The sequence below is a fragment of the Pleurodeles waltl genome, chromosome 6 (genome assembly GCF_031143425.1).
Source record: "Pleurodeles waltl isolate 20211129_DDA chromosome 6, aPleWal1.hap1.20221129, whole genome shotgun sequence".
Lineage (NCBI taxonomy): Eukaryota > Metazoa > Chordata > Amphibia > Caudata > Salamandridae > Pleurodeles > Pleurodeles waltl.
The window spans coordinates 1,616,157,110-1,616,169,731 of NC_090445.1; the positions used below are offsets into that span (position 1 = coordinate 1,616,157,110).

The 12,622-nt window shown below is 39.7% G+C and overlaps 1 protein-coding gene across 4 annotated transcripts in view; it reads right to left on the reverse strand.

The window, feature by feature from the left end:
- Positions 1-1,074: 1,074 nt before the first annotated feature.
- The window catches only part of TNC (tenascin C), a 127,390-nt gene continuing 115,842 nt past the window's right edge, over positions 1,075-12,622 (reverse strand). For all 4 annotated transcript variants that reach the window (XM_069241520.1, XM_069241519.1, XM_069241517.1 and 1 more), the window contains 2 exons: positions 8,629-8,792; positions 1,075-4,099 (listed from right to left, as the gene is read on the reverse strand). In XM_069241520.1, the coding sequence (XP_069097621.1) occupies positions 3,989-4,099; positions 8,629-8,792 (275 nt within the window). In that variant the 3' untranslated portion in view covers positions 1,075-3,988. The remainder of the gene's footprint in view (positions 4,100-8,628; positions 8,793-12,622) is intronic.

The window sequence follows — 12,622 nt, forward strand, 5'->3', positions numbered from 1 at the left end:
GACCCAGACAGGGAATCCACAAACAGGCAGAGTCACAGAATGGTTTAAGCAAGAAAATGCTCACTTTCTAAAAGTGGCATTTTCAAACACACAATCTAAAAACCAACTTCCCTAAAATATGTATTTTTAAATTGTGAGCTCAGAGATCCTAAACTCCATAATTGTATCTGCTCCCTAAGGCAATCTGCACTTTAATAATATTTAAAGGCAGCCCCCATGTTAACCTATGAGAGAGAAAGGTCTTGCAACAGTGAAAACCGAATTTGGCAATATTTCACTGTTAGGACATGTAAAACATAAGTACATGTCCCACCTTCAACATACACTGCACCCTGCCCATGGGGCTATATAGGGCCTACCTTAGGAGTGCCTTACATGTATGAAGAGGGTACACTTGCCAAGTCCAATTGGCAGTTTAAAACTGCACACACAGACACTGCAGTGGCAAGACTGAGTCATTTTTACAGGGCTACTAATGTGGGTGGCACAACCAGTGCTGCAGGCCCACTAGCAGCATTTGATTTACAGGCCCTGGGCATCTCTAGTGCACTGTACTAGGGACCTGCTAGTAAATCAAATATGCCAATCACAGAAAGTCAATTACACATATATTTTACATAGGAGCATTTGCACTTTAGCACTGGATAGCAGTTGTAAAGTGCCCAGAGTAACAAAAACAGCAAAAACAGAGTCCAGCATACATCAACAACCTGGGAAACAAAGGCAAAAAGTTAGGGGAGACCACATCTAGGATGCCAAGTCTAACAAGGGACATGTTTGTAATATTGGTATAGAGAGCGACATCCTGATTAGATAAGGGAGTTTGCTGTGGGAAGTGGCACTTGGTCTGGAGCCAGGAAGTTCGAAGACATGCAATGTAAGGTAATTGAAACATTTTTTTGGTAAAATATTTTTTCTGCCCCTCCAATTCAATATGTCACCCACCGACACTGCTTAACAGGAACTCTGCTGTCCCTTCTTTGTACACATTAAGGATAACCAAAGACCCAGAAAACCTGATCGCAAAATTTGAAATCTGCTTTCTCTTCTATCATTTGGAAAAAAAGGCAAATATTCAAAACAAAAATGATTTTATTGTGTTTGTTATCAGTGGCATATTCACAAAAACAAAGCAAGGAATTATTTAGTTTTTTCATTTTATTTTATTATTATTTTTTTTTACAAATGACCCCTTCATTTACATTCAGTTTCAGTGGTTTTGGATCGTATTCATATTTTGCATTTTTCTCTCTTTTGGTTAGTAATTGTTATCCATTTGGAGAGGCTCTAACTACGTACGAATCATCATGCCTTTGTGAACCCAGAGGTATGTCTGCATGGATTGCTGAGCAAGCAAAGGCAGCTGGGGGGACAAGGCAAAAACCTGGCAGTCACTTGGGTACAAATATTTTAGGTATGTACATTCTACAAACCCTTCTTTAAAAACATTAAATTACATATAAAAACAATGATTAGAAAAAATTAGTTTTCATTTTTTATATGAAAAGAATAGACAATTGTCACAAGGAGAAAGTGGCCTTTAATCGAAGGTTGTCTGTTTTCTATTATAGAAAACTGTTTTTCATTTCTCCTAACCTTAACAAATAGCTGACAGAAAATGTGCATATTGTGTCTTTTCTTTCTGTAATATGACCCTTATTCCTTCAGTTTTTGCACACATCTCCTTTTTTAAAGGGTATTAACAGATTAGTTTAAATAGTAAATTGTGCTTTTACAAAACAAAAAAGAAAAAGAAAACACCAAATAATTACAATCACAAATTGTTTTTCTACGTTAAGGACAGTGCAGGTCGTTTGGATAAAATAGCCAGATTATGTTTATATTCAGAGATACTTTATGTGTGGGGATGTAGTGGCTGTATAAAAAGCACTGGATGGATTACCATGGCCCAGATTTAAGAAGGGCCTAGCGCCATATTAGTGTAACTTTTTTTATGCCATAGTGACGCTAGGTTGGCAAAAAAAGCCACGCCAAATTTACAAAGTGGTGCAATGCATGCATTGCGCCACTTGTAAATGTTTGCGTCACGTTATGCAAGTGCCAGGCATAATGTCTGCAAGGGGGCTCTCCTTCACTAGGGGACCCTAACAAATGGCACAGCGGAAGGCGCTAAATCGAGGCACACCATTGTTTAAAATGCCCTTTTATGTACTTTGCAGGATTACCCCTAAGATTTATGGTATTAATCCTGCAAAGTACCACAATAGCATCAGAAATGATAAAGCTATTGATTCTAGCATTCGCTATGGTGCGCCATATCATTTATACAGCGCACACATGGTGGCGTTGGGGGGACAATGGGGCGCAAGAAATGTGGTGCTTTGTGTAATGAATCACCACTTTTCTTAAATCTGAGCCCAATTTTTCAACTCACTAAGACATGTATTTGTACTGGATGATTAGAGTGCAAGGTGCAGGCTTGCTTGTTAAAGATATAGTGAACAGATGGTTAGTGGATAGAGATAGACCTACGTTCAGCTCAGGTGCTTGAAAGTGTTATTAGTGATAGCCAAATCACATTTCTGATTCACAGAATCAGGAAATGTGGAATTTTATCTTAGCAAATAAAATGTACGAATATTAAAATTCCATCAGTTTCTGGAATATACATTTTTGAAAAAGCCCTGGGAGAGAAGTGTTTGTGGGCGTTCCTGCTTGGTTTGGCATGTAAAAGTTGGTGAGTTATCACAAGCTTATATATTTGTAAATATTCTTCCAAAATTTGAAGGTAGTTTCAAATTGATGAAACTCAAGAAAATTGATTCCCCTGTAAATATCCTGAGTAAAAGCAAGTGATAGAAATAGGAATGGAAAATCAGTATATTTTATGGCGAAGTAGGTGAAGAGGTTTCTCTATTTAAAAAACACATGTTGACGTGGTTGGAAAATGAATTAAATGAGTTAATGCACACTTGCATTACATTTACAAGTGTAGAACCCTGCATTGGTTATTAACTTTACATAAGGAAATATTTGTGCATCTCATTGTGTCTGGATATCTATGACTGTCCAGGATTTACAGGACTAATCCTGAGATTCTTTGTGAAGCCCATACAAGTTAACAATTTGCCCCAAAGATTGTCTGACCCTACAGAAGCAAATTTCCAACTTGTAGAACAGCACCTTTGTGAATTAAACCTGTCATGATTAGAGGAAGATAGAGTCCCCCTGATGCCATGCAGTTTATTCATAACAGAAAAAGGAGGCACCTGTTTTGGTTAACATATCAGTGAGGAATACTGAGCTTTTACATGCTATAAGCCTTCATCATCCTCCTGCATCCTATTTTAGAGATTTTATGAATGTAAATAGTTAACTTCCCAATTAGATAATTTTGTATCAAATTAACTTGCATGTGTGGGTGCATTGGGACAACGTAGGATACTTAGGCTCAGCCTGCTAGAGCCCAGTTCTATATGGGACACACGGCAACCCTACTCAAGGATAACCTACATTTCATTATTACCATTACTTGTAATAGTAATAATACAATGTTAATGCTCTGAGTGAAAGCTAAATATTTCCCTCCCCATCCTCTGTGGTACATTAACACAAAAGAAGTCTCCACAGGAACCAAACTCTCTTGCCACCAATAACAATAATAATAATAATTATACAAAGGTTGTTTAAAATATGGTTGGTTCTAAAACAAACTACCACTGTACAAATACCCACTCCCTTCTCCCACCCTCCCAGCCACCCAAGAGGACGACATGCCTGAGCCTCAGACCCTAAGGCTTTCTGCCAAAATGGAACCATTCAGGGAGTATATTTGTCTTTGGTGTGTATTTGACCATGGGCAGTAAGCACTGCTTTCTTCACGGTTAGCTGCTGTAGTTTTCTATGGATTGCAGTTGGGCAGGTATTGCCACCACCTTTGGGCCTGTGGTTCTGAAACTTTGGTAAATTGATGCCCAGCGTGACATTCTCTGCACATCCCCTTCCCATTCTTCTCCAAGGATGAAGATTATGCTCGCCTTCTTCTGCCTTCCAAATTCCGGAAACTGACAGGTCTCACCTTCATTTCAGCAAATTGAATGGAATATTCATGTCCTTTCCAATGGAACCAGTTAACACCCTGTAAGAGACACAGTGGCAATCAGTAAAGCAGTCTTCTCCAAGCAGATGTGTGTTATCATAATAGGGTCTGCTATCACTAATTGTTCAAACATTAATCATTTCCATATTTCCTTTATGGATAAGAACTTTCTGATATATTAAGAAGCCACGAGGATGTGAAAGGAAATGTGTCACTCATCACTGTCGATGCTCTTGAACAGCTGGAGAAAAGCACATTTTAGTTTTCTGCTCAAAACTGGAAGCAAGAGTGTTTCACAACAACAAAGTGGTTAGCTTCAATTTAAAGATGTAAACTTTAACAGGATCACATGTAAGATAACATCGTTTAGTTTTTTAATATGATAGATCCTGTGAGCTTTGCTAGAATGATTTAGCCAAATAATATCTATTCAGAAATATTTACCTTATTTGTGACACTGGGTATCTAGAGATTTTGCTTTATTTGACAGTGCGAACAGTTGTTTGTTTACATTTTGCAATGTTCTTCACCCATAAAATACAACTTCGGGGAGAACTGTAAATATGTCCTTACAGAGTATATGTAATTGAAACATGTACACTAAGATTCAGCATAAATTAGTGGACCAAGGAGTCCATGCTGAGTTCCTCAAGACAACTGGTCTAACATGAGATGAATCAGTTGCAGGACTGGTGTCTGTTCAATTTCTCCGTAATCTTTCACACCCACAGAGGTTGGAAACAAGAGCACCATCATTTGCGGCTTTAAGGCCCTTTGTTTGGAAGCTAGTAAACACTTCTGAAAGTAATTAATGCTATGTGGAATACAGTGTGGAAATTAAAGTTTAATGTTGAGAAGAGCACAAAACAATTGGGTACAACTGCCAGTAAGCAGTCAAAGTAGGAGACGATTTGTAGGCCCCAGAATGGGATGTGATCTGTACCATAGACATTATGAGGGTTAGCTCTAGGTCATGAGTTCTCGCAAACATTTTCCAAGGCGGGCAAAAGGTTTGGCTTGTCGTGTGACCGAGGGCCGCATTGATTCCAGGAGGTTGGCAGGAGTTGCCCATGTATAATAGCAACCCATCCCGTTCTAACAGTGAACTTAACAACTGACTTGTCTCTTAGTTCACCATTTGCATTGTTGCTAGGGTTGGGGAAGCACGAATGTCTTTAAATTAATGTTTGCAAACTATCACCTTAATACTAAGATGAACTGCTTCTGCATATTAAATAAATGCACTTTTTGGGATTTTTTTAGAGCCTTTAATATTTTTTTCACGTTTGTTGTAAGATTCTTTAAGAAAGAATGTGTTTCTAAAGTTAAGTGGTGCAGGCAGGGCACCTTTACTTCTTTTCTCTGATTTTGATGAATAAGTTAGTTTATTTGGAAATAACGGCTAGTCCCTTTAGGTGACATTTTTTGGGACATCAGTGCTCCCCCTAGTAAACAGCATCCCAGTCAAAAGGGCTGCATGCCGGCTCTGGGCTGTAGTTTGAGTATCACTGCTCTAGGATCTGAATAAATACACTTTTAAGAAGGAAAATAATTTATGTGTTACAGATACAGTTAAATAAATAAAATATATACATAATGTTAAAGAGTAAAGCCTGTTTTAAGGTACTGGATTTTCTAAGGTAAAGCATGGACATCGATTCATCAAAATTTGAGTGATAGCGGGTGTGACATCACGTGCTGTTTGATCCTAGTGACCTCACAGGAAGTGACATCAGTTCACCTTTGACCCTGGTGATTTTACAGAAAGCGATGTTACTCAATCATTGACCTTGGTGTCATTAACAAAAGTGACATCTCAGAAAAAATAAAATCTAAAATATGTGATATTGAAAAACAACCAACGTATTTTAAAGTATTTTAAAGTGTGCTTTAGTTACTAGCAAAATTCACTAGGCTGTTGTGATGCTGTTGCAGGGGCTCTCCAACAAAACATCAGCAGCATAGACTAGGAGAACAGCTATCATAGATCAGGAGAAAAACCACCATAGACTAAGAGAAGAGCCAATAGAACAGCTACAGCCATCATTCTCTTAACAATAGCTTCAAATGGTCAGACACCGGCTCATACCCTGACCTCTACCTTCATAATTCAACTATATATATTGCCATAAGAAGCCTAGACATAGCCCCAAAGACTGAAATACAGCCTCAAAAACCTAGGCAGCATCTCAATGTGTCATAGCGAAAACAGAAGAGGCAGGCAAAACCCAATATGCCTGTGCTGACTCATAATAACATAACAATTACTCAAATGCTAACCCTCTTTGGTACATATGTGTAAGCTCTCCTTACAGGAGCTAATCTGCACACAGAATGCATCTGCTGAGCCTAAAGAGCAAATATACCACCAAAAAAGGCTGTCACTCTGTTCACAAACAATTTTCAATCCTTTGGTTTTTCTCCAGTCAAATCTTACTGCATGCACAGGAAGTCTATGTGTCTGTTATGGGATAAGCTTTTTAGCGGAATCACTTATTTGTCTAGAATAAACCTACCTTTGAATCCTCTAAATGTATTTTTTAATAGGTTGATATTTTCAGCATAATTGCTTAATTTTATATACTTATTAAAAAAATAGCACAAAGTGGGCCTCCCTGGACCTGCTTCAGACACTCATTAGATACATGAATCATGTTAGCCTTATATATAGTTAATGTCTCAAACTGAATTGTTTCTTGGAATTTTTTTATAGGTGGTGCCTGGCAGAACCCACTTGTTTACATTTTGAACCTGTGACACCACCATGTGCACATGTAGACACTCACTGGAGTGCAGCCAGTTCTTTAGCGCCTTTCTTCTTAAGTCACATCCACCTGTGTGCATCTTCTGGCTACATCTCTTTTGTCTGTAGGCATAGGACCCACTCATCTGTGTGCACCTAGCCACGTCTAGTCTGTGCGCACCTAGACAGATATCCCCTTTGCACACCTTGTCCCCTTTACCTGTATGCAAACACTCATATCACCTGCATCCACATAGTTGCCATTATCTACGTGCAGGCAGGAGCCTCTCATTTTGTCCGACTGTATCGCTTTCAGCTGTGTGCACTATGCCTTCAACCAAACCACCCTGGCTACTCAGACTTAAACTGGACAGCTTCGGATTTCTGAGGCAACCTTGTATGTCTGTAGTTTCATTTCATCTCTGTGCACATATCCCCTTCTCATAAGTGGGTTTTTAACCATTCTTACCTGTATGCACTTATAACTTGCATGGCCCAATCTTTCTCTGACCAAATTGCACCTACCAATCCAGAATATACTCCCTCATCTATTTGCATACAAGGTCCCCGAGCAGAAGCAGCTAGCCCCATCTCAAATGCAGGCACACAGGACCTCGGTCACAATAATGCACCTAGTGCTCATTTAAAGGTAGGTGCAAAGCATTCTGTAATCTGTGCCCTGCAACCCTTCCTCAACTTTGGGCATTCACCCCGACTCACATTTACACCTATTTTGTATAACCCCTAGACTGGAGCTTGTGGACGCTGGCTAGCAGGCTTCTGGAGAGAGTGGCCTTGTTTCTGTGTGTCACTCTGAATGGTATACCTGTAGATCAATGAGGGTGTAACTGACTGTCTTTTTAATGGGTGCTTTTCTGCGTGTTTACGCAATGTGTGTTAGAAATGTGTGCCAGGTTGTGTGTGTCAAGAATGTGTATGAGTGTGACCATGTTAGGTATGAGTAGCTAACATATTCACAGTTATTCACATATTCATGATGCATACAACCTGACACATATTCCTAAAACACATACGCACACAAATGCATTCTAACATGTGTACAACCAACACATTTAAAATCCGCAGTAAAACACACATTTAAAAAAAACCTCAGTTACAAACTCACAGTTTGACAGCTCTGTCATCCTGAGTGAGACACCTAAACAAGGCCTCTATCTTGTTAGGGGTCACTCACAGCCTGCCAGGGGTCGCAAGCTACAATCTAGGGATCGCAACTGCAACCTCTGTTGACACCCAAATGGTATCCATGGTCAAAGGACATGTGGTAAGATTGTTTATAATTAGTAGATTTGCAAAGAACACTTTTGTGGCCGAATACATGGAACAACATCTTTACAGATATGCCAGAATCAAAACGTATAATACAATTTAAGAATATATAGAACTGTTAAAAAGTTGCATGTTGTCTGCTCATGAATTACATCAATGTGGTACGTAGAGGTCGGCAGACTGCATAGCCTTGGTGGTCTGATTCTGCATAATATTTAATGTCTGATAGCAAAACGCCTTAGAAAATTTAACTATTTGGAATTTTTAATTTATCTTCTTGTCATTCACCCACCAATAACCTCCTCTTGATCAAGAAGTCGTGAAATTGAAGGAGCTAAGATTTGAACCTGGTAGCAGTTCTTCAACAGGAAAAACTGTCCCATTGCATGTATTTCTCTACTGAAACTCTTAAAAGAATTTACTGATGACAGACATTTGGAGAAACGTTTTCAAAGCTTTTCTCTGATGGTATTAGGGTGATTGTGAGGGTGTTTCATTCAAAGTTTCAAACAACTATTTGATTTGTTGGACTCACCTGACTATGGCTGTTGTCACCATATCTGCCCATCAAATTGACTCTGTGACAGTTTTTGTACCAGAAGGCTCCCTTGTATGACAAAGCGCAATTGGTAATGGCAGAATCGTTGTCCTTATCAAATGTGGAGAAAGAGCGCCCATTGTGGTAGGTCATGGAGTCACCTGCATATAATGAAATTACTAAATCAAGTAGAGAACATAACATACGTAATTTAAAGAACTTAGAAAGTGTGAAGTTCAAAGGATTATATATTTCCATTCCAACACAGCATAGTAGGCAATGTTTTATCTGCACAACAAAGAGCTACATTAATAAGCGAATGCCAAAAAAGAAGGTCTATTTATGAACCCAGCAGCCATTCTTCCCTCTCAAAAATAGAAGCCCAGAAAACACTCTTGAATTAATTACTTATTCATATTTTCTCACTGTTCTTTTTCTGAATTTAATTTTTTTTTTCCATGTCTATTGCTAGGTGTGCCTTTCTTGTAACTGTAATCATGTTAGAGATTGTTTGCATGCAATAAAAATTTTAAGTGTCTGTTATTACGTCTTAAACATTTCATGTCATTTGGGCTTGCTGCTTCTATCATTCTGTACTTTAAATATTTTCTTTCTCTCTATACTTATCTTTCCTCAAACTGGGTATCCTCTCATCTGGTTTCTAATTCTTCACCAATTGTACTGACTTCCTCCGTAACCTGCCATATAACTTCTTCTTTATATTTGATGTGGTTTCTACATTTGTTAGGCTACGCCAACATATCTAAAATCCTCTTTTATCCCTTATGCTTATTTTCTGTGTCACTTTTGTATCAACAATCTAGTTTTGTCTCTTTTACTCTTGTGTGTTAGCGATTTTACCTGGTGTTAGACCTGGTTTCTTGGGCACCAGAGCATGCAGGGGTTACTACGCATTAACAGGAGTGTTCCCCATTGGTGTCCTGGGGCCTCAGTACTAGTGGTCCCAAAACCGGATGACCAAGTACTCCTCTACAGCACTTGACTCTCTCAGGGTAGCAAGACAGAGCAGTCCAAGGATTATTCAAGGAGGTAAGGTGGGCTTAAACATTCAGAATACAGTGCACACTGTACTACCAACTAATAAGACCAATGTCCAGTCAGTGCTTTACTTTTTTAAAAGAAAGGTACTTTTATACACATAAAAGAAATATACTACACATAAACCTAGGCTAAACAGTGAAAACCAAGCATTTCTACAACTCTCTAGGCCAGAGTTCTGACCCCAAACAGTATTATAGTGCCTAGACGCTAAGCACTATGAAACACAGTTAGCGCTGGATTCTGTAGATGCTTGTTCGAACGGAACACCAGTCTTGAACAACCACTGACCACTCAGGCCGGACTTTTATCCCCTCTGATTGATAGGCTGATCCAATCAGAGGGTCTGCTACTTTTGAATCCTGGGTGCCCCTCCAATCCTGAGGCCCATGTGTGTCATGTTCACTGCATGTGCAAGGCATGCAAGGATGAGATAATGTCCTTCAGGACAGGCTCTTGGTTTCAGCCCAGGCTATTCCTCGAAGAGGAATTCTTATTAACTCCAGACCAGGAGGCACTGACCATCACAGAACAGAAGGGTGGAAGCACTCCTCCTAGCAGAGTTAGGGCAGCTAAACACAGATAAGAGCAAGTGTCTACCCCCAGACCACCAGGTTTCTCCAAGGAATAGGGAGGGGCACGGGGGAGCCAGAATGTCAAGCAGAAAAGCTCAGCTCAGGTTAAACACAATGTCTCACCTCAGCATTCTCTCCTAGGGAACCTACTGGCTCTCAAACACACATCCCAGCAGGACCACAGGCAAAGAAGACTGCACAGAAATGAGCAGGAGGATGGCTAATAGCTCTCCCCGCTCCATCCCCACCAGGGTTACAAGGATACAGGTGTACCTGACTATAGATTTATTGCTACCACCACTACCAATCTACCATGGCCTTGGTGGAGAGAGCAGTAGCCACTCTCTGTGAAATAGGGGTGCACTCTGCATTCCCCTGTCAACCTTAGGGCTAAGCTCTAGCATCTCAGTCCATGTAAACAGGGACCTCTGTGGATGTTCATGTTCACTGAGGTAGGGATCTTAAAACCATATAGTAATGTTTAAGTGACTTGCCTGTAGATCACCATAAGGCAGGGGAAGCACACTCTCTAGAGACGCACAGAAGACTCACTGTCCCAACACCACATGTTCTACAATGAAATGCTATTTGATTCTTTCTCTTCACTGTAAATTCACTGTAAATTCTTCTTTTATAGATCCAGGATCAAAAGAGGTGCATATTCGACTCTTGTATTTGGCCAGGTTTGCAGGCCCCATGTAATTGTAAGCACTTGTATCAAATGTTGGCAGTTTAACGGACTGGGAATTATATTCCTAATTGTATTCCTAATTGATTTGCTATTGTCAATATCTTTGACTGCATTGATAGACTCTGTGATATGACTGTCATCTGCACATGATTCCTTCAAGCATGAGAGATAAAAGATGTGTGTCTGATATTCTATACTCTGGCTTCAATGCACCAGATCAGGATGGAGCATGTCATGGTATTTAGGATGGCATTCAAAGAGTGTGAATGTGCACAGTGTTTGTGGAATGCACAGTGCATTATGTCAACTGCAGCTCTCACTGTCCCATTCCTCATTTCCTTATGCAGCTCTCCCTTCCTCATCATCTCCAGGAATGAAAATCTTCCTATTCCTTCTCACCTTTTTCTCTCACAGTTCTATTTTCTTTCTGTAGCCTATCTTCCGCAGATGCCCCCTTCTTGCAAACAGAGTTTTACCCTTCATGTTATTCTGTTGTTCTCCGTATCTCTCTCCATCATCTCAACTGGGATAAAGCCCTCTTCCTCAAACCACAGCCCTATCTAACAGATCACTCTCTATACCTTCTTTTTCTTCTCTTGTGTAGTCCTTCCTCTACTACTTAATCCTTAATTCTGATGTTTTCATTTTCACCTTCCAACTCCTCTTGCCAACTTGCATTTTCCTGCTGAAATTCAGTTCTCAAGGTGTTTGGAATGTTGAAAATTTCAGATGCACAGTAACAGTCTCTCTCACTTTTCAGTTAGCCATTTCTAATTCTGAAGCACTTACATAAGGGATGCTATGAACCCTACTAAAAGCTGGGAAGATGCCCACCTTTCCATTGAGTAGCAAACTATGTGTGGGTCAGGCTATCAAAGCTAAAATATATGAGGGTCACAATATTGTAACCTGAATTTTAAAGGGAAGTATATTTAAAGGTAAGTTTGTATAGATTTGCAAAACCTAATTCCACATAGTCATACACTGGTGATCCATGATAAGTATGTAGATGTGGATTTATAGTAAATTCATAGCTCCCCCATGCACTTACCTCTTCGATATTTTATCCCTCAAAATTCTGGTCATATTATTGTGACCCATCAATATTCTGGCTTCAGTTTCCAACTCAACAATCGTAAACCTGGGGCTAGATTAAGAGTATGTTGGATAAAGTTCTCTGTTGCAAAGGTAGCAAATGTCCTCTACATCTTTGGCTCACCCACCTCATTTTGAGACAGGTGGAACTCAACTTTTCTATTGAGAGATCCCTAATTGGCTCTGCTAACAGAAATCTTCTTCCTATAGCCAAACGGTGCAGAGGTCAGCTGAGGATGGATATTACACCACCCATTCTATTTAGGTTGGATGGTGTAATAAACGTTTTTAGGAAAAAGTGGCAGTTAGGAACAGTATAAAAGAATGACCCTCAAATCATGGAGAAAATGTGTTGGTTTTTACATACACAAGCTCCTGCTTTAGGAGTTTCTTTCTAAAAAAAAAAAAAAAAAAGTTAGTGAATAGTCACTAAAACTGATGGATTCCGTCCACCACACTTTTTGTCCATTGGAAGGGACCACCGTGATGAAGGTTCCTTTCCATATACAGAGATGACCACTGACCTGACCCCTTCCTAGACCTGTACCCCAATACCATTATACCTGCCTCA